At 38.9% G+C, this 23,500-nt stretch overlaps 1 protein-coding gene across 5 annotated transcripts in view; it reads left to right on the forward strand.

Annotated features, from left to right (window-relative positions):
• The window catches only part of UNC13B (unc-13 homolog B), a 293,983-nt gene that overhangs the window by 164,079 nt on the left and 106,404 nt on the right, over positions 1-23,500 (forward strand). For 4 of the 5 annotated variants that reach the window (XM_058302038.1, XM_058302039.1, XM_058302040.2 and 1 more), the window contains exons 8-10: positions 5,738-5,972; positions 20,552-20,866; positions 22,895-22,985. In XM_058302038.1, the coding sequence (XP_058158021.1) occupies positions 5,738-5,972; positions 20,552-20,866; positions 22,895-22,985 (641 nt within the window). Of the gene's footprint in view, positions 1-5,737; positions 5,973-10,490; positions 18,414-20,551; positions 20,867-22,894; positions 22,986-23,500 lie in introns of all 5 variants that reach the window. The other variant, XM_058302037.1, reaches the window with a different exon arrangement.

A 23,500-nucleotide genomic window follows, 5' to 3' on the forward strand; every position in this document is an offset into this window, starting at 1 on the left:
GATGCGGAGAGCTGGCGCAGCAAGATGATGCAACAAGAGACACAGAAGAGAGAAAATAAGAAGACGTAGCAGAACAGGGAGTTGAGGTAGTGCAAGAGAATAATCACCTCTCCCCCACTCTGGTAGGTCGCAGGATCAGTTCCCAGAGCCGCCTAATGAGAAAACAAGCAGACACAGAAGAATACACAGCAAATGGACACAGAGAGCAGACAACGGGGGAAAGGTGTGGGTGGGGGGGAGAAATAAATAAAATAAATCTTAAAAAAATTTTTTTTAAAAATAAAAAGATAATGCAACAAGAGACACAAGAAGAAAATACATAACGAGAGACTCAACAAAGCAGGGAACAGAAGTTTTTGGTGCCTCCTAAAGAAGACAAGCAAGACAGCGAACTGATGCGACAGGCAGGCATGGCAAGCTGAGACAACAAGATGACACAAGAGACAAAAGAAGAAAAAACATAATAAGAGATGCAACAAAGCAGGGAACAGACATGGTTCAAGTGATTAGGTGCCTCCCTCCCACATCGGAGGTCCTGGGTTCAGTTCCCGGTGCCTCCTAAAGAAGTAAGATGAACAGACACAGCAAATGCAAAGAACAGGGGTGTGGGGATAAATAAATAAATAATAAATCTAAAAAAATAAAAGGTCTATTGGCCAGAAAAAGTGACTATCTTTGAGGATCTACCATGCTGCAGTATTTTATTACATATTGGAAAATTAGAGAGATTAATGCTTATGAGATGGACATTGCCATTCTTTGTCCTTTTAACTTTCAGTAGAGAGCAGTAAAATTTGATATCATTACTCAGACAAGGGGAACATCACCTGTCTCACCATATCAGGACTGAGCTCCCCATGGATATACTGTGGTAAGCTCAGATTTGGTGAACACAGACAAAAGAAAGGGTTTCTTAAAGGCAGGAAATAAAACTTTTTCTCATTTTGGCTAAGGAAGGGCATATGAGATTCCACATGATGACATTTTAAGACTTAGGCCAGAAAGAGGTTTAAAAGAGTATGGAAGGGGAGCAAATGTAGCTCAAGTGGTTGAGCGCCTGCTTCCCATATATGAGATCCAGGGTTAGAGTCCTGGTACCTCCTAAAAACAAACGAGGGAAGCAGCTGTGGCTCAATTAGTTGGGCTCCCATCTACCATATGGGAGGCCCTGGGCTCACATCCCAGGGCCTCCTTGTGAAGAAGGTAAGCTGGCCCGTGCGCCGTGGAGAACTGACGGCCGTGCACTGCAGAGAGCTGGCATAGCAAGATGACACAACAAAAAGGGAGACAAGCTGATACAGAAAAAACACACAGCGAGTGGACACAGAGAAGAGACAGCAAAGAATGGAACAAGTCACAAGGGAGGGGGAATAAATAAATAAATAAATCTTTTAAAAACAAAACAAAAAAAACAAACAAATGAAAGGGAAGTGGCTATGGCTCAATCAGTTGGGCTCCCATCTACCATATGGGAGGCCCTGGATTTGCGTCCTGGAGCCTTCTTGTGCAGGCAGGCTCACCCACCTACCGTGAAGAGCCGCTGGTCCAGGCACCGCAGAGTGCTGCCTGGCCTGCAAGCACCGCAGAGCGCTGCCCAGCCTGCAAGTGCCATGGAGTGCCGCTGGCCCACAGGAGCCATGGAGAGCCGACTCAGCAAGGTGATGCAACAAAAAAGGAGACAAGCAAAAAGCGCAGAAGACCATGCAGCAAACAGACACAGAGAGCAGACAGCAAGCAAGCTGCAAGGAGGGGAGGGGAAATAAAAATAAATACAGACACAGAAGAACTCACAGTGGATAGACACAGAGAGCAGAAAGCACACAAAAAGCCATGGGGGTAGGGATAAAAAAGTAAAAATTTAAAATTAAAAAAACAAATGGAAAAATCAACTTTCATTGGGGTTTACATGTAGCTCAGTGGTTGAGCTTCTGCTTCTTCCTATGTATGAAGTCCTGGGTTCAATCCCTACTACAATGAATCAATCAATCATTAAAAACTATATATGTGTATATATACACACACACATATAGTATGAAGTAGTAGTTCTTGTGCCCCGATCCCCTGTATGGTGAGCAGCAGAAAACAAAAGTAATTTGTAGGTTTGTCTCATGCTCAGTAGAAGACAGGTGCTCTATGTATTATGTAAAGTAAATGGAATTCAAGTAAGGTAGATGCAAGTAAGGTATATAATAATTGGTGGGAATGGGGAAATGATTTTTGGATTCCTTCTAAAATTGTCTCTGTCACTCCTTTTTTGCTACCACTTGCTGTTTTCATAGGTCACTGGACCTATTTGGGCTGGGGAGAGCAGCAGAGTATGTAAGAATTTGAATTCCTTATAATTTTCTCTATCTTACCCTTTAACATAGTCTTTCTGAACTATGAAGCTGTTCACGCATATAAACATCTATAATCCCATTTCTTCCTCCTCCCCCAGTTGAAGCTCAGGAGATCATTGCCTGCAGTGGAATGCTATGTATTTTCTGACTGATTTCTTCAGGACTTTGTGTGTGTATTTGTGGTAAATTTCAAACCAGAGTCCCAGTTCATAATCTTGGCAGGATCTTCTGATTTAATTCCACCCCCCTCACCAGAGACAATAGCACCATCAAACTCCTAGTGTAGGAAACCCTTTCCTTGGTCTCTTGGCTAAGAAGTTCAATGACCAAATTCCTGGGAGAGGAATGTGCTGGAGTCAGGGTCATTGGTGTGCATTCTGAATCAGCTGAGTTTATCTTCATAATACTAAGACTGTGGAATAGACTGCTGTCTGGGGTTCATTGGTCTAGCAAAGTTGAGTGCCATTTCAGCCAAAAACTTAGTTGTTTTTAAAAAAATATATATTTTCTTATTTTTTTTCATTAAAATTTTCAGTTGAAGTATATCACTCATACGTGAACATACATAAACAATAAGTGTATAGTTAAAGTTGAGAACTTACAAAACAAACATGCATATCATCATACAGGGCTTCTATACATCACCCCACCACCACCTTGTGTTGTTGTGAAACATTTGTTACAGACCATGAAAGAGTATCATCAAAATATTACTACTGGGAAGCGGATTTGGCCTAGTGGTTAGGGTGTCTGTCTACCACATGGGAGGTCCGTGATTCAAACCCTGGGCCTCCTTGACCCATGTGGAGCTGGCCCACATGCAGTGCTGATGTGCGCAAGGAGTGCTGTGCCACGCAGGGGTGCCCCTACGTAGGGAAGCCCCACATGCAAGGAGTGTGCCCTGTAAGGAGAGCCACCCAGTGCGAAAGAAAGTGCAGCCTGCCCAGGAGTGGTGCCGCACACACGGAGAGCTGACACGACAAGATGAAACAACAAAAAGAAACACAGATTACTGAGCTGCTGACAACAACAGAAGCGGACACAGAAGAACACATAGCAAATAGACACAGAGAACAGACAACTGCGGTGGGTGGGGGGAGAAGGGGAGAGATAAAAATAAATAAATCTTTAAAAAAAAGATTTATTTATAAAAAAATATATATTACTACTAACTATAGCCAATATCTTCCATTTGGTGTATTTTTCCCCGCAACCCACCTGATAATTAACACATATTAACATCTATCTATCTATCTATCTATCTATCTATCTATCTATCTGTCTATCTATCTATCAGTATTATATGTTTGTTATAATTTGAGAGAGAACCTTCTTATATTTGTTCTGTTTACCACAGTCTATCTTCCACCACAGGATTCACTGTTTTATACAGTCCCATGGTTTGTACAGTGCATTCAAAGTATAAACTCAGTGTTTCTCATTTTTATCGGAGAGTTGTGCTGTTATCACCTCAGTCAGTTTTAGAATCCAAAAACTTAGTTTTGTGAAGCAAACAAAAGACTGAGTACATGGTCTGACTTTCCTTAAAACAGCCCAGCTAGGCTGGAAGCCAACTTTGTTCTAGGACTTCGAGAGTGAAAAAGAACTGGCTTTCTTTAGTTCTGGTTCTTAGAGAGCCAGTTCTGTCCAACAAGATACACAGCGCTAAGCTGACATTACTGGCTACATTACCCATCTCATAGGGGGTCTGGCTAAGTCCCAGTGATTAGGTATCTAACAGGTGCTAAGTGGGGCCAAATTTTGTTATATAACTGGAACTTCTGATGGAGAATGTACTTTCCTTAATTTGCATCATGTGTATTCCCACTGTTAGGAAAGTTCTGCCCAAAGGCAACCTCAAGAGGCTCACATACCTTAAGGTTTTTCAAGTAGAAAAAAGTCACTGAGCCATGGAAAAATGTTTTAATTCTCATTCTTTTCTTCTCTGGTGCTGAAGTTCTAGCTATTTATTCTTCTCTTGATTTAAAGATAGGAACTTGACCCAAGAGCACCAGGTACCAGAGAGCCTCATTGTTCAATTTTTTTTTTTAAGATGTTTTTTTAAAGCCAAATAAGAACTTGACAAGAAAAGACCATTGAGACCTTGTTAATCATACATGTACAGGGATGGTGTAAAAAATGGCTTCCTTATAAAATAGTCTACAAAGTGCTATTAGATCAAGTTCCCTTTCCAAGCACAGTGTTGCATATTTTTATTTTTAATTGTAACAGGATTTATATGCACACATACATACAACTGTAGCCTGTCAGGTGCTTGCCTGAAAGGTAGAAATAATTTTATGAAATTGCAGCCATTGTTTTTATTTTATTTTATTTTTTTAAGACTTAAAATGTTTATTTCTCTCCCCTTCCCACCCCCCCACCCCCCAATTATCTGCTTTCTGTGTCCATTTGCTGTGTGTTCTTCTGTGACTGCTTCTATCCTTATCAGAGGCACCGGGAATCTGTGTTTCTTTTTGTTGCATCATCTTGTTGTGTCAGCTCTCCGTGTGTGCGGCGCCATTCTTGGGCAGGCTGCACTTTCTTTCGCACTGGGCAGCTCCTTATGGGGTGCACTCCGCGCACGTGGGGCTCCCCTACATGGGGACACCCCTGCATGGCACAGCACTCCTTGTGCGCATCCGCACTGTCCATGGGCCAGCTCCATGCGAGTCAAAGAGGCCCGGGGTTTGAACCACGGACCTCCCATGTGGTAGGTGGATGCCCTATCCATTGGATCAAGTCTGCTTCCCAGCCATTGCTTTTAGATAAACTTAGCTGCATTGTGAGCAGGATCTTATTGGCAGTGCTTTTGATCTCTTCTCCTTCAGCCCATACTTTGGATGGGAATTCTGAGACTAGGGTGTTGTTGCTTGACAGGAATTGTTCAAAAAACCTGACGTTGCAGCAAGACAGTAAGGCTGCTGTTTTCAGCATCTAAAGCTTTTAGCTTGACTTCTGAGCTTTGATGTTGACCTTCCTGACTTCTAGGATCAGCTATAAACATTTTATCTGCTTATTTGATTCAGCCCATGTATTTTAAAGTCTGAAGGCACCAAATCACTTTAAATTTTAAAAAAACTTTTCTGAGATAGGGAAAAGCTACTTCTTTCCCTCTCTCCTACTTTGATAATAGGAGAGCATTAGGAAAATGCAATTTGAAGCACCTCTAAGAATGAGCATTTAAATCAAACCAAGCATCTTATCTCATTTGATAATGAGAGAGACTTGTGAGTGTTAAATGAGATAGGTCTGCACAGGACTTTGAGGTCACTAAGTTCATGTGCAGTGTGGCTTTCTCTTATTCTCAATGTCAACAAGGTCTAGGCTTAAAGTAGAAAAATTCTGAAGAACTAATTAAAGCTGGGATATTTTGATGGACTGTGCTTATTCCACAGCTTTTGAAGACCCTGACAGTGCTGTCGATGACCGAGATAGTGACTATCGCAGTGAGACCAGCAATAGCATTCCACCTCCTTACCACACGACTTCCCAGCCCAACGCTTCTGTGCACCAGTTCCCTGTGCCGGTGCGATTTCCACAGCAGCTGCTACTTCAGGGTAGTTCCCGGGAATCTTGCAGTGACTCTATGCAAAGTTATGACCTCGATTATCCAGAGCGGCGGGCCCTCAGGTGGGTATTGGAAGCAAAGCATTTTCTTTTCCTAATAATGCAAGTACCATGCTGCAGTTGACTGGAGGGATTTGGGAGCTTTACCCTGAGATGGTAGTGAAACTGCAGCAATATGATGGGCGAAGCTACAGTTAATTTTGTGTAGAACAGTGATTCTCTTTTTTTCCTCTTCCACATAGTCACATTTATACATTCCCATCAGGAATATTTTCTTTATGATCATTCATTCTCAACTGGTAGTTCATGCCTGCCTGGGGCAGATGGCTGATTAAAAACCTTCCTCCTTGCCTAGCTCAGTGATTTTGATATACCCTTCCAAGATTTTTTTTTTAAATCACAGATGTTAAATATTTGGATAATCCTTCCTGCCTAAATATTTCCCTGACAACTTGAGAAGAAATCCAGTATGACCTCACCACAGCAGATTCAGTACTTTTGCTGAAACTTTGTTTTAATTTAATTTCTTAAATATATAAAACATTTATATTGTTAAAAAAATTTAAAGGTACAATATAGTACACAGTAAAGAATCTGTCCCCCACACCTGTTATCCTACATCTCATCCCTATCCTGTGTCCTAATTCCCTTCCCACTGTAATTTCTATCCTTCCAGAGCCTGTCATGTATTTGTGAGTACAAAAGCAAATGCATACATGCATGCTTCCCCTTTCATCCCAAACTTAAAAAAATTCAAACTTAAGAAAATTTGAAGGAATAGTACAGTGAACATCAATAATCACGTCTAGATTCACCAGTTGTTAACATTTGCCATGTTTACTTTATATCATTCTCTCTAATGCATATACACATAAACGCTCATTTCTTTTTCTGAACCATTGAATAAGTTGCAGATAACCATGTTACTTCACCCCAAAGTACTTCAGTATGTAACACTAAGAAAAAGGACTTTTTCCTACCTAAACTCAATATTATGATTACACTCAAGAAATTTAATGACATGGTAATATTACCTCATGTATAGAACATATTTAAATTTCTGTGGTTTGTCCCAATAATGTCTTGTGTGTGTGTGTGTGTGTGTATATATATGTATTCCTTTTTGATCCAGGATCCAGTCAGGGATCATGCTACATTACATTTGATTTTCCTATTTCTTTATCTTTAATCTAGCTAAATTCCCTCATCTTTTTTTTAATTTTTCCTAGTCTTTTAAGCACATTGACATTTTTTCAAGAGTTCAGGACAGTTGTTTTGAGAATGCCCCTTAATTTGGTTTTGTCTGATTTTTGTTCATGTTTAGAATCAGGTTAAACATTGTTTACAAAAATATTACATATGTGATGATTCCTTCACAATTCTTAAGAAGGCACATAATGTCACTTTGTCTCATTATTGATGATATTTAGTTGATGTCTTGATTAAGAAGGTATATGTCAGATTTCTCCATTGTAAAGTTATTTTTCTCCTTTGTAATTAATAATCTCTGAGGTGATACCTAAGCTTGTATCAATATGCTGTTTTCCCACAATGTTTTATGCAATTATTTTAGTATCCATTGATGATCCTTGCCTGAATCAATTACTTCATTGGTTGGACATTAGTTTTTTAAAAACATCTTTCAGATTTAGCACATATTTTTGGTTTCTAAAATTCACCATACCATAGGATGATCTCAATTTCTTTTTGCACATCTCACCAAACTATTATGCTAGTGAATTTTTATCCAGAGCTTTGTGGTCCTTATCTCTGCTAGACAACATCCTCTCAGTTTATGATCATCTTGAGAATATATTCAATGAAAGTTTTTCATATACAAACCATAATATTGAATTCTTACTCCTTAAACTCTAATTCTAAAAAGAAACATACCTGGAAACCTGTTGAAGTTGGTCTCAACTCCTTGCTGGTTTATTAATTGAATGTTTGTATATTTTATTAATTTAATTTTAATTGCTTATGTTGCCTATTTAAAAAAATATAAAAAAGCAAAAACAGTGTTTTTTTTTTACCTTCTTTCCCCTTGAACTGTAGACAGTCTATGTCTACAGTCTTTAGGACTGAAGTCCAAGAAGCAATTATGGCACAGCAGCCTAAATGACTGTATACTACTCCATTTGGACAAAGTATAATTTACCTAGTCATTACCTTATAATTTGGTCAATTCAATTATTTCCTGTATTACTGCTTTAATAACACTTGGAAGATCGTTAGTGATGTCTTTTAAGTTGCAAATTTTTCCTAAAATTTTTCTTTAGTAGAACCCATATAAATTAGATTTTACTTTATTAGTATGTAAAATGATATTAAAAAGTTTTAAGTAAATTTTATATTATAGACATTTTAACTTAAATGTTTGAAATTATTTCACCTTTAGAAAAGTTTTGAAGGGATTATATCACTAGCATTGGTTTTTAAATTTCTGTTTCTGTAAATACTAAGTTAATGTTCTAATTTTGAATTTCAGGAGGGGGAATTAGAAGAGTTGCTAGGCTGAAATTTTCAGAAATTGTCTAAGTCCTTAAGTTACACAGGTTTTTTTTAGGAAGAAAGTTTAATCCTTGAGGGGACAAACTTATTTTCAAGTACTTGCCAATAAATTAGAAGTGTAAAAATGTTATGTTTACAACAGCCTTGGCTATCTTTTGATTTAAGTTGAAACTATAAAGGTTTCTTCCAGGTCGGAGTTAGAGTTTTTGAGGATACTGGAAAGTAATGAAACTCAATGAGGAAAAAAAGTGTTAAACTGATTTTTCTTAATCAAATGGATTTTGTCTTAGGAGTTTAAAATAATAGGAAATTTACCTATTCGAGGTTTGACAATAGAGTTGGTCTTTGTTAGATATTATGTAGCCAAAGTGCCTCCAGTGTTAAGTAATGAGGGGTCAAGAGAATATTAGCAGAAGAGGACTTCGCCTAATGGATAGGGCATCCGCCTACCACATGGGAGGTCCGAGGTTCAAACCCCGGGCCTCCTTGACCCATGTGGAGCTGGCCCATGCGCAGTGCTGATGCGCGCAAGGAGTGCTGTGCCACGCAGGGTCGTTCCCCGCGTAGGGTACCCGCCCCACAGGCAAGGAGTGCGCTCCATAAGGAGAGCTGCCCAGCGCGAAAGAAAGTGCAGCCTGCCCAGGAATGGCGCCGCACACACGGAGGGCTGACACAACAAGATGATGCAACAAAAAGAAACACAGGTTCCCGGTGCCTCTGATAAGGATAGAAGCAATCACAGAAGAACACGCAGCAAATGGGCACTGAGAGCAGACAACTGGGGTGGGGCGGGGCATAAATTAAAAAAAATGAATCTTTAAAAAGAAAAAGAGAGAATATTAGTCATACCCTTGACAAATAGTAACTAAGTGACTGCTTTGAATTTGTTTTTATTTCCTAAATGATGTCAGAGCTTTAAAATAACACTGAGCTGACAAGCTCCTGGTTTGTAAGCCCTCTCTCTACACCTCCCTCCCACCTCAGGACATAGGAAGCACAGTCTCTGTGCTCGAAAGGAAGGTCTCTATCTTCTGTATGCATCGACTTAACCTGAGTGTGTAGTGCTGTTGTGATTAGTGTAGGCAAAGATTTTCATTTCACTGTGATCATCAATGCATCTGTTTCACAAACAGTTACTATATTTTAAATAATTTGCTGTTTTAGGTAGTGTGAAAAGGTTTGCCTTCTACTGATAGTCAATAATTATATATTGTTATATATTTTTTTCTTTTTCTTAAAAACATGTTTGACTAAGTTGTTGGCTATGTACCACAAATATGATTTTCACAAAGTTAACAGCTTGGCTCTTTTTCAGACTCAAATTCATTAACAAATTCAGTTTTCTTCAAATCCTTGGTTATATTTTTATGATATACTTAACAGTTTCTAAACTTTGACATTGCCAGTACCTTCCAGATACTGATAAAGCAAGTTCTTTTTTGTTTTCTTTTTAGAAAATAAAAGGACCCAATGACAAATGGTAGCAAGTGAAGCAGTTTTAAATTGTTTGTTATTGTAGCTATTATTTTCCGCATAAAAACTATTTCACTACATTGATGTAATTTTGACTTAAGAACATGTGGGTTTCCTTATCATATTTTTTTAGACTGAATGGATTTTTATCAAATTGTCAATTTTACTCTAGTTATCTTCTCATTGAACATGTGCTAAATCTTATAATTTATTTCTTCCTTTCCTTTGTTTTTCCTCCTTTTCTTGCCTTACCATCCTCCCAATTATATTCCTGTCCATCAGACAAACCTCACAGGTTAAAAATGATAAAATTAGGATTCTGCCAGCTTTCTCTGATGTTGACTATGAAGAGCAAGAAGATATAAATGAGGAGGTAGAAGGCAAAGTAACACAGGATTTTCTAGAAAATAGTAATATAAACTTGAAGGAAGCAGAAGTAAAAGAAATCAGAACCCTTTCAAAAATTAATGAATATTACAGCCAACAAGAACAACCAAAGTACAAGAATTTGAAAAAGTTAAAATCTCAGAGCCAGCAAACAAACTTCTCTTCTGCCTCTAATTTTGACCTTAAGTTTGAAACACCTGTTTTCTCCAGATATCCCCAGAAATATGATACAATAGATAGAAGAAGGAAAAAGAAACCCTTATATAGTCGTTTTGAAGACAGTGAAAGAAGGCAATATGATGATAGATATAAAACTAACTTGAAAAGTACATATACAAATACTGAGAACTGTAACCTTTGCCACAATAAAAAGAAGAAACAAAATAACTCAGTTTTGCATCCCTACAAAAATGGATTTGTTGTTAAGAGTCGCATGTGGAACACTAAGTCAGAAAGTCATGATTATGATCTCTCTAGTTGTTTTAAGAGCTATGTAAAGTCATCCAGCTCAAACCAGCATGTCATTAATTTTACTCCATTAGATATTCTTGATGATTCTACTAGCAGTACTTCTGATGAACTTTTAGTTTCCCCTGTTTCTGAAAAGCAGGAAGGTTTACTGTCACCAACATGGCATCCATCCAACAGCTACCATATTGGAGCCTTTTCTGAAGAATGTTATGTAACAAATCCAGCATTCCCATTACAAAGGGTGAATTGTGACACAAACATACTTGGAAATAAGTCTTATTTCCCTTCCTCTATTGAGGAGCCCAAGGAGGACTATATTGATACTGTGGAAGGGCTACAATGTTTGGTAGAAACAGTGTCAGAGTATTTAGCAGAGAAAGAAGAAGAGTTTAATAGGCTTGGCCCCCTTTCAAAAACTGAAAAAACATATAAACAAAATAGTACTGTTGATAATACAGAACAGAAAATGCCTGGGGATCAAATAACACCTTTAACCATTGTCAAGAATGACAGGGACAAGGCCACCTCTGTTCCTGGGCTGCATGGGGTGAAATGTGCTGTTGGTTCCTTGTTTACTTCACTCACAGGAAAGGTTGGTTTGAGCAGAAAGCATCTAACAACCTCTGTGGAAAACCTGGCTTATTTAGTTCCAAAGAAAACAGAAACTCTTAATGAAATGGAAACGTTTAATTCAGGATCTAGACCCAAAGACAAATCAGTATTGGAAAAGGACATTTCAATGCCATCTTTATTATCCTTTCAAACAGTTGATAGTAAGGATATTGGCAAACATGGCATAATCTCTGAAAATGAATGCACTGGCAATAAAACTGGAAGTTTAAGCTTTCAGGATGCAAAAGAAGCACTTAGAAGGGACTCAGCTCGACAAAGTCAGAGTTCAGTTATAAAGTCTGTTTTTAGCATGCTGAATCCATTAAAGATATTTTCTGAAAAGGAGGGAACAAAAAAAGAAGATGACCAGAGCAAGCCATTGAGAACAGAAAGCTTTGCTGAGTGTGGTTCAGAGCCAAATCAAAGAGAAGACACCCTTGGCAATCATAATAGTAGTAGCATCATCACTACTACTTTAGATAGGAGTGATGGAGCAACTACGGGCTGGTTCCAAATGCCCACAAGGGAGGATTTGTTGTCTTCCCAGATAGAAAGTGAACCTTCAATTTTAGCAAGTTCTGCAAGTAAGAAAGATGATCTTGAGAGTCTGTTGGAAGGAAAACCCAGTACAGATCTGTCTCTATTACCAGATCAACCAAAGATAAGTACCAAAGATACTCCAGGACGTCTTTCTGTGGCTGGCAGTAAACCTGCAAATAAAGAACCTTCTTCACAGTCTTTAGAGGAAGAAAAAATTACTGGTGATGATGATTTCCTTGAGCCACTCAGAAAATCCTTTAGCCAGTTTTTACCCAGTTCCCCTGACACCTGTTCAAAGGAAATTTTGTCAGAACCCATGAAAATTCACCAGCTGGGGGAAGATACCTGGGAAAGGGGCCCTAAGAAAGATGGACATTCCTTTTTCTTCAGTGGAAAACACCATATTCCATTTTTTCGAGAGAGAGGAAGCATTTTTCCTTTATTTAAATTTCCTTTCACTGACAACAATATCACTGTTAATGACCAGAATTTTCATGCGGTGATCATTGATGAAGATAGCCAAAGCAATTGCCATGAAAATGCCAAATTTAATTTAGTAAAATCTAATTCAATTCCAAATATTCATAATCATCTAAGGAAATTTAGGGATATAGAGGAATTTAATAAGAATGACCAAATACATTTTCCTGAGGATGCCAAGTCCAATTTAATAAAGTCTGATTCAGTTCCAAATACTAACAATGATGGTGGGAAATTTGAGAATATAGAGGAATTAAATCTCAGTGACCACACAGCAGTAGATATTTATAAAAGAGATATTTTGACCATCCCTGGAATTGTGCCCAAAGGACTCAATAGTTCAGATTCTTCAGGAGAAAGTAAGACTCTTACACAAGTAACATCTTCAACAGTATCTGACTCTTCATTAGCGTTTACGCCTATCATTTCAAAATCCATGTTGGTTGATATAATTAGTGAAGACAAAATTGTAGATAAATCCTTCAAGAAAAGAACCCAAGGAATCCTCCTTTCTGACCTCTTTAGGCTTTCTTCTTCTGAAAACGTGGCTAGTCAACAAGAATTAAATTGGAAAAATGACGACTCTTATCGCAAGAATAGTACCCCAAACTTAGGCTCTGGAATATTTAACTTAGTATCTAATAGCAGTATGGCTGATTGTAAATCAGATGAAGCAAAGTCCATGTCTTTTGGCATCATAAAGGATTTGAATGAAAATAAGAATTTATCCTTGGATGAGGTTCCTGTTACTTCATGTGTGACTTCTGAGAACCAGAAGAATCATGTTGAAAAACAAGAAACTTCTGGCTTTATACACACCTTCTTATCTTTACCTAAAGCAGAATATGAAAACATACCATTATTTGAGGATTGGGTTGATAATCATTATTGCCATTTCACAAGGAGATACGAGCAAAATGAAAATCATTGTCCCTCTTCTGAGAACAGTGTACTTTATTGTGCTCCAAGTACTCAGCAAGGCCTCGTAGAGGAGGCAAGGAGGCTGACACCACACCATGTTCTTGGGGCAAAATTACCTGAAAAGTCAAACAAGTTAAATTCACCTATACAAAACACTAAAATTCTTAATAAACCAAACCACTTTCAGGCTTTTGAACAGATGAACAGTTCTTTGCATTTTGATTGGGATTCTGACCTGAAAGATTTCTCTAAAAATTCCAGGAAATTTCAGCTAGTTTATTATTTGTTGAATCAAAATACATTTCCATCAGGTGATGTTTTCTTGAAGCCAGACTCAGAAAACTCAGTAATGAATTTTTGCCAGAAAGATCAAAATGCAGATGTCTTAGAGTGGAGTACAAATCCAAACAGTGTCATTTGGTGTGACTTACCATATGAATCATTTGACCAATTTGCATTTAATGAAGATTACTCATTAAAAGGTGAGATGTGGGCAGTTAACTCATATGGAAATTTTGATTATCTTCCAATTAATAAGAGTAAGAATTCACTAGAAGAATTGCCCATTGATTTAAGTTGTTCTTCAAGTTATGAGAAGACTGTGAGGCCTCTAATTGACAAAGAATCATTAAAAATAGATGAAAACTCTGTTTTTTCAAATTTTACCAGTGAGTACCAGGAATGGTTGTCATGTCTTGAAAATGGAGTGTGGTGGCCATCAGAGGATGGGAATTATGGATATTATATGTACCATGATGGACAATTTATCTCTTCTCTCCTCACTGATTCAACTGGGCAGTATGCATATTTGTTTATACCAGGTAGTTCTTATCAAGAGTATTTGAATTGTGATTTAAAGACAAACGATCTATCCAGTATTGTGTTGGATGACAGCATTTTATCTGCCTTTAGCTTTAGAGTCTTTGAAAAGGAAGATAAATTGTTGTGGCATGTTGAAGAAGAACCAGTTGATGAACCTCTTGATTTATCTGTACTTTTGCCAAAGGAAAGACCAATATATCTAAATTTAGAAACCTTATCACAAATACTTGAAGAGTCCAGTTATAGCCAAAGGGATCAACCATTAGATTTTTCAGGCTATAATCCTCGCAAGTATAAGGGAGATCTGGGATCTTTTAAAGACAGGCTACATGGTACTAGAGATTTGGGACGTATATTGGATCTGAGAAAACAGCCTCAAACTATTGGTAATTATATTTTAAATAGAGATCAAAATATAGAGGGTAATAAGAGCCAGCCTTTAGCTGAGGATTCATCAGTTCACCTTTCCGGTTTCCATTGGCTTCAGTCTTCTTCTGAAGAAGCTGCTGCTTTGACTTATCCTGAAAATATGACTAAGTGTTTACAGCAAGCAGATGAGATGTCATCAGTGAACAAAGTGACTTCATTATTGTCTCCTTTGGGTACTTTGGTTGAAAGGACATTGAATTTTCATAAGAATGAATCCTTAGAATCTTTGGATATGCAGAAAATGGATCAGCAGTTAAAAGTAACAGAGCTCACAAATGATGGTTTTAAGTCATTTATTTTGAATAAGCAATTAGAAGGTAACTCTCAAAATGAGGAAGAAAGTATTCTCAAGAGGGATTCAGAGATACAGATAGTATCCAGTGTTCAACCAGAATTTACTAAAAGTATAAAGCAAAGCAATAATAGCGTTCATGTAAAAAAACAAAGTTTGCTAAAATCTGTTTCCCAGGCAAGCCAAACATCTCAGGCTAAATCAGCTGTAGAAGATGATGACATCATTACAAGTCACCCTATTTCAGTTTCTCTTGCATCAAAGTTCAGTAGGGATGAACACAAGATTTGTGAGCTACCCCAAGCCCAGTGTTCCAGAGAACCTGAGAGAACATTATTTAAAAATGCATTGAAACTCTTTGGTCAGGGAGATGAATCTTTAGTAAGTGTAAAAGCAAATGAAAACCAGGCATATGAATTTTTGAACCTCTTTAAAACCCAGGTGAATAAAGAAGAATCACCAAACTTGGAAAAACACAGTGATAAAAATGGAAAGATATCATATCAACAAAAAAAAGAGTATTCTGGTATTTCAACTTTTTTTGGTAAACTTGGGGATTTCTTTAAAATCAATGCATCCCCTATACAGACAACTGATAATATGTCTGTTTCTTCAGTGACTTATAAAGATGAAATTGGGTCCACTCCTAATTCTGTGCAGCTAACTAGCAAGGATGTTGGCAACTTTCCTGAAGCGACTGGAAAGGTTAGAGTTAGAAGTCTGAACAAGCAGACTACTATTGATGACAGTGTACTAAAAGAACCATTAGCTAGGGAGATCCAGAGTAATAATTTGACTGGAAAAGAAACACCCATCAGAGGACACCCAGTCCAGCAGCAGCCAACCCCGTCTTTCTCGGCAAATTGTCTTAAAGAGTTTTCCATAGAAACTAGTGATGTGTCTGTACTGTCAGGAGTTTCAAAAAGTAATAAAATGTCTTTCGATATTATAAGCAAAAGAAATTCAAATGAACAAGAAGGTGATTTTTCTGACAAAGACTGGAGTTTTTCAACTGCCACAACATGTCCATCACAAGCAAAGTTACCAACCAGAAAGAATATATTTTCTTTCCTGACAGGATCTGAAAAATCTGAGAACAGAGCTTTTGATGCTCTCCCAAGAGCCAAATCTCAGGTAGAAGGGCAATTCACATTGCCTTCCTTTTTTTCTACTACTAGCTCTAGGAACAAGGATGCTTCTCAGAATAGCTCTACTTTTAGTTTCTTTAGCTTATCCTTCTTGGATGAAAAGAAGCAGACTCCTAAGGAAAAACAGAATCTTTCAGTGGTTGCTCCAGTGGCTTCCCAGCCCTGTAAGAAGCCAAGCATTTTTGTAGACATGGGTGACACAATGACTAGAGGAGGGTCCAATGGCAATAGAGACAGTGAAATCCAGGAGATAGTTCGTGAGCAGCAAATGGCTCCTAGTGTTTCCAGTAGCAACACCATTGAGGCTGCCTCTCTCATGGATGAGATCACAGTAGAGAAGGACCATCAGGGGAAACTGAGTTACAGTGATGGACCAGGGGCATATTTAGCAGATTTTCATGTCAATCAGCTGCAAAAAGACATTATTCCTCATTCACTAGGATTTCAAGCACAGGCTGAAACACTCAGTAATTGCCCAGAGACCCTTGGGGTAGAAGAAGTCTTCGACCAGAAAGCCTTCCCCAGCGATTCAATGGCCAAATCTTTTTCATTTCATAGACATTTGAGCAAAAATCTCAATGATTTAGACACTTACACTAACCACCACCAAGATGAAGAGTTTGCTAGTGACCAGTTGAACTTGCCATTTGAAAAGGACCTCAGTGAGGTCTTACCACAGATCCTAGAGTCAGCCTCTTACCCTGCAGAGTCAGAGTGTGCAGGGTACCTCCAGAGCCAAGATGCAGATAAAGAGGAAGACAAAAAGGCGATGGGCTCTTCAGCAGAAATTCTTTCTGGGTTTGTGACCAAAATGAAATATTTCTCTGGGTGCTTAATTGAACCCTCCAAAACTTTCTCTGGATTTTTCTCCACTTCTAAACCTACAAAGAAGCACTTCTCTGTCCCTCTTTCTTCTGGTGCATCATCTCAGCCCCTCACAAGTGAGTTGTTTGGGATTTTCAAAAGTCCCAAACCAGAGACATACAAACAAGAACCATCTATCCCAGCTACTTCATTGTTTCCAAATGGTTGTTCCACAAATGCTGTGGGGTCAATACCTTCTGAAAGTTTGTGGAGAGAAGTTGCCTCTGCAGCACTCAGTTCAGAATCTAATTTCAGTGATTATAGAATGATTGAGGTTAGTGCAAAATCAGACACAGATGCCTTGACAAATGATCCTAAACTAACAATCAAAATGGAAAATGATAATATTCCTGAAAATATTCCAGAACTCCAAGATTCTGCAATAGTTGGTGCTGCATTTTCTGTCTCAGGGGATGATACTGGAAAAGGAATATTGTCTCTAAGTGATGAAAGAGACGTAGTGATGCTCCAGGGTAGAGATACAGAGGCATCATTGGAAGTAAAACATATTTCATTGCCAACAAAATTGCATCCAGATCCTACCTGGGTTGCCAAAGAGCTTCCTTCCCCAATAAAGCTACTTCTTCCTCTTGAGCCAATACCAACTATACAGCCTGCCTCCACAAACCAAGACTTCATGGAACTGTGTGCACCCAATTCATTAGAAACTAATACTACACTGTTAGATGAGGCAAGTGTCAGCCAAAGCACTATACTGGAAACCCAAGGGTACCTTTCTCATCCTGTCATGGAGGAAACTGTTCTTTGTATGGAAGAAAGTCATGGGGTATTTCATGCCCAGAAAGAACTACCTGCAATTCCTCAGGAAACAGAGCAGACAAGACCTCAATTTGAGATCCCAAACCTGACCAACTGGCCAAAACGCTGCTTCCCATCGACTGCTTCTGACTATGGGAAACCATTGAGCTCTTTCTTTTCCCTACCTTCCTCCTCTGGCAATAGAGCAGCAAAGACTGGTTTCATATGCAGTTTTGAGATGTTGTCAGCTCTGTTTGAGGGAGGAAGTGAGGGCAAGGAGAGTGATCCAAAAGTACAGTTTGGAAAAAAGCTGGATCTTTCCTTTCTATGGCCAGAAAGGAACAAAGGGGTCCCTGAGCAAATGCCTGCTGGATCCTCTCCTCCAATGTTTCTTATCAGGAGTGGTCAGGATTCCAGTGAAGCTAACAAAGCGATGAAACCTTCTAGAATATCTGAGGCTAATGCTGAGCCAGCTAGGGCCTGTGCTCAGCCTTCTGGGACCTCTGAGCAACTAGAAGGTAGGCTTAGTGTTTGTCCCCATGGCCTTTCAAGTCCTGGAGAAGTGGAAAACCAGCAAGAAATCCCAGTATCAGAACACTTGAATACCAAAGACAGCAAACTCTTTGACCCCACCTATCCTTCAGGAAAACATGAGAAAGAGTACTGCCCTACTTCTGAGCTACTTCACCAGCCACAACTTGAAAAGGAAGCAGTGCCTACTATCTCTGACTCTATTTCGAATGTACATCAGCCAGTCGTTCTGAATGGCATCAAGGAACCAAAGACCAACAAAAGGCTTGTTCTCAACTAAAGCATCATAAACGGTTTTAAGGAATTGACCATTTATGATGCAAAGTATTTAGTGGTAGTTTAATCATAGTCTGCTTTTTATCCTGCCTGTGTCTTTTCCTAGCACCTGAGCTTTGTGTTAATTAGAGGTTAAGAAACAAGAAGTAATGTGTGGGTCTTTTTCATCCTCTCCCTTCTCTCTAATGTCAAGTATAATTCATTTATTGAACAAGGAAGGAGCCTCTTGCTTAACAAAAAAGCTAGGCCCTGAGATTTTCTCATTCTGATTTACTGTCTTGTATAATGTGAAAGGAAGAAAGAAGGGCAGAAAGAGGTAGCAAGGAGTTGAGTGGCATATATTAAATATAATCACAAGATATGTTAGGATGCTTCCTTGAGCCTTAGGCACTTATATCTGTATTAGATGGGGAATGACCTATTTTGCATTGCTTTTCTAAGTGTTGTAAAATGCTTTCTCCAATGGCAATGAGGATATTAAGTAAAGTAAAGGATGGCTTGGGATAATCTGTATTTCATATCCCATTTCACATGGATTTGCATAGCTTCTTTGCCTTTTACTATCCTTTAGACTGCAGTCTGATAAGTCCTTTGATTACATGAGTTCAGGACTGTCCTTTGCTGTAGTCCTTCAGTCTGGAGCATTGTGCAGGGTGCATCTGCAGAGCATACTCTTGTTTCCCCTAAGAAGAAGCACCATCCAGTACAGTTTAAGAATGCTTCCCTGACCTCTGGCCAAACCTGTCCAAAAGTGCTGGTCAGGACCTTTAGAGATTGTATATGTGTGTTTTGGGAAGTCCTCAGAACAGTGACAGTGACCTTCTTTGCTACTGTGAAAAAGTGAATCGGAAATTAGCCTGAAAATAGCAGATAATTGGGATGAATGATGGGGAAAACTCACTGGAAAACAATAATGATTCCCCTTGATTTGGCCAAGAATAAACACAACCTCTGTAGTTTAAGTGCTTGACTTCGTGGCAAGGAAATTCCTTGTTCTTTTGCATGGGGGTTTTCCAGCAGGAACACCAGAAATAAAATGAAGGTTCCTGACTTGGGATTGAAATATCCATATGGGTCGGGATATGTTTTGTAGAGCATCCCCAATTCCCTCTGTCTTCAGTAGGTCTGAATCCCCTAGACAGGGCTAAGGAGTGTAAGACTCAAGAGAGCAACAGGTTCTGGATATTGCTTTACTTTTCACTATGCTACCCTTTTGCCACCATTCACTGCCCCTTTCTCTGCTATTACTGTTATCTCTTATAGCAAGGGAAAGGATTTCCTTTCTAGGCATGATAATTCAGGTGATTGAGAGAGGGTTGAGCTGGTATCTCTTCAGGCACAAGAATGCATTAATATGACCCTGATCTATATCCTGAAGTCAGACTCTCTCCCCTTTGTGCAGAACTGCACTGTGCCCTGAGAGTAGCTCAGTTACAGATAGGGAAGTTCATCTTTGGGATCCACCCTTTGCTGCAAGGAATATCTTTGTAGCATTAACCTAGGCAACGCCATCACTCTGTGGTATATCTTGGTCCTGACCTCCATCTCCCAATAGCTTCCATTACCTAATACAGATGCTGAGAGATAATTGATCCACTCTCCTTTGCTCAACCTGAGTAGCAGGCATTCACGTTTGCAATGGTGGAGGAGGAGATGGGGGTATCAATTTAATAAATAATAGAAATATAATTTTTTATATTTTATATATTTTTTTATATTTTAATATAATTTTTACTATGTAACACATAGTTAATCACAGCCACTGGACAAGTCTCTTTAGAAGACTGAGTAAAGAATAAAGGATAAAGCAATAGGCTGTTTCAATAATTCTTGATCATGCTCACATATACCACATTAAGATAAAGTATCTTCAAGTCAAGTGCAAGGCTGAGGTTAAATGTTTTTGGAGAACCCAGTATGTTGTGTCTTTTTCCTATAGTTGTTCTCCTGATTAGAGACTAGTTCTGCTAGATTGTGAAGTTTGGTCCTCTCTTCCCAGGAGCTTCCTGTTTGTGATCCATGATCCTTGCCCTGATATAATCATTATTTTCTGGAATTATCCATACTTTTGCCCTGATCCTTGATTTTTATTTATTTACTCATTTGTCTTCCTCTCATTCTCACAGTCCCACCTGCAGTAGTAGGTATGGCTCCTCCTGTAATGTGAGTCAAGGAAGCTCCCAGCTGAGTGAATTAGACCAATATCATGAACAAGATGATGACCATCGGGAGAGGGACTCAATTCATTCCTGCCACAGCTCTAGCAGCTTCTCCAGAGATGGCCAAGTGGATTTTGGAGAACAAGAGAAAGCCGTGGAGATAACAGATGAAACAGAGAAGGGGAGAGCATGTGAGTCTAAGGAGATGAAAGAAGATGCCACATCCCATCCTCCTCCAGATCTGGTGATACACAAAGACCATGTCCTAGACACCCAGGAGAGGTAGGTGATAGATGCCCTGAGGAACTCACAAGGCTTCCTTAGCATCTGCCCTATGATATTGCTGAATATAAGTTCTTTTCATTTGTTTCTTTATAGCTGGGTATGGTGGTAGCCATAATACACTCACTCTCATTTCTATATACCTTCAATTGATTGTTGGTGTAATTCCAAGATATTTTAGGGAAACTATAAAGAACACTTGAGTTTCTTATAGATAGTTAGCTGCAGTGTACCAGACCTTCTTGAGTTTGCATTTTTTAATTTACTAGTTGACCTCTGAATCTGGAACTGGCCTGAGCTCTGCAGGTTGTTTCATTCTCCCCAAGGGGCAGATTTGGGTGCTTTGGACTGGCATCCTAATCTGTTAATGTTTTATTGTCTTTCATGAGTGTTGATTTTTTTTCCTGGCTAAAAAAAACAGAGCAGAGTTAAAAAAGATTTGGTTTGGAAAACACATCCAGCCTATCCCTCTGCTGCCCTAGGGCCTAGAAGTGTGTTTGGTATTTGCTACCCATAAGAAAAAATTAAAACTTGTCCTTTAATAGTTTTATAATGAAGCTCAGTACACAGTTTGAGTGTTGTTGTTATTGAGCTACACTGGTTAGTTGAATAGCAGATAGGTTGGGGCAGAGCACTGTTTCTCAATCTTGGTATTATTGATATTTTGGGCTATATAATTCTTTGTTGTAGGAACATGTCGTGTACATTATCGGACATTTAGCAGCATTCCTGGTTTGTACTCTCTAGGTGCTGGTCACAACCCCTGGCTGTGACAACCAAAACTGTCTTCAGATCCTGCCAAATGTCCCATGGGGGGCAAAAATTACCCCAATTGAAAACCACTAGGGTAGAGTAATAAGGAGCCAAGGGTATAAGGATTGTGCAATTACAAGGTATAATAATAAAGCCTCTCACTTAAAGACCAGGGCAGTAGATATTGATTATGTGGTTAAAGTTAGAGAATGATTGGTACTTCTGCTCCATCCCTGGATTAATGGCTGGGTCACATACATTCCTAAAGATGTAAACTTATTTTTTCTTCTTCTTCTTCCCTGGATTTTGGTCATCTCTGGTGGCTCCTCTAATAGGCAAGACATCCAGGAGGGCCAGCTTCTCCATTGGGTTGGTGACCCACTGGAAGACTGAGTCTTTGTGGACCTTAGACTTGACAGATATTGTTGTTAGGGGCAGAGCCCTTGGTAAAGCAGCAGCGCAAGTGAAGCCTGCTTTTACTTTGGCCAGAAGTGCCCACAAATGTTTTAGAACAATTGATCCCGTTAGATGGTGTCATATCCTAGCATATATTTATATGTCTAGATGGTTGCTGCTTTGGTTGTAGACTCCAGTGGGAGAAAGGAGAAGCATTATAGGTAAGCATTAATCACTGTTCTACAGTTAAGAACATGGATGATGACTTGTTCTAACATAAGGTAGCATTTCTGTCTTAAAAGTATTTATTATTCATTTTACTGAGAATGATCATGAGGTGGCTTGAGGAGCAAGATCATCACAGGAAAAGAACTATGATTTTTTTCCTGGCACTTTTCATGTAGTCTAGAAGCTGGTAAAACTTCCAAAATACTTGCTAGAGCAGGGAGGGTTTGCAGGAGCAAAATTCTGCCCTAAGAATGCTATGCAGAACCCGCAAGTGAGGCTGGTGGTCTTGAGATATAGTAACAGGGTTTCAACAGTTCACTCCATACCTCTTTCTATAGTTCCAGCTCTTGACATTGCCACAGGGTCCTTGCTTGTCCTGATTCCTGACTGTCCTAATGAGCAGCCTCATTGGAAAAATTAAAGTAGGAAAGGAAGAAAGGGAACAGAAGAAAAGTTAAAAGGAGTCATTTTAGAGAGGAATGGCTTTCACTTTGGTTATTTAACACTGTTCTGTTTTAGTAGCTGAATTGCTAAACAAGTAGAGGCATGACTACAAGCCATTTTATTTTGGATATATGGTGTTCTTGCCTTGAGCACTGTAACCTTGTGGTCTGGGCTATTTTTAAGGAACTTTCTTTTCTTTGTTACAAGTTTTCCTGAAGAGAATGCATTTTCACCATTTACCCATGCCAGAGCACACTGGATCCGAGCAGTTACCAAGGTTCGACTCCAACTGCAAGAGGTAGGAAATCTGTTGTTTTAGTACTGGTTGGGACAATTTTTCCTTTGAAATTGGGAGACATATGATGCCAGAGAAGCAGGCATGATTAGTCATCTTGTAAGGAATGCATGGCGATTCAGGCAGAACCTTAGGAGATGGAAGGTAGCAGACAGTTGGCTTTCTTCTATCTTGTATGCTGATTATTGGAAATCAAATAGACCTAGTGACTTGAGAGCCTGAAGGTTAAATTGAATGCTTATTTTCAGTGTCATTATCTTCTGAGACCATTTTATTCTGATCTTAGGACAGAGAACTATTTGAAGGCTTCTTACTTTAGTAATTTCTCTTGATCAGCCAGTTCAAGCAGTACCAACTGACCTACTCAGGACCAGAAACAGTGTTAAGAACTTAATTTCTATGGGCTTCTCTAATTTAATGCCTAAATCATCAACACATTAAGATCTGAAACAATGTATAAAAGTAAAAATAAAGGTAAATATTTTTAATTTTCAGTGGTATAAGTGTTCTTTTCTGTG

The sequence above is a fragment of the Dasypus novemcinctus genome, chromosome 8 (assembly GCF_030445035.2).
Source record: "Dasypus novemcinctus isolate mDasNov1 chromosome 8, mDasNov1.1.hap2, whole genome shotgun sequence".
Classification (NCBI taxonomy): domain Eukaryota; kingdom Metazoa; phylum Chordata; class Mammalia; order Cingulata; family Dasypodidae; genus Dasypus; species Dasypus novemcinctus.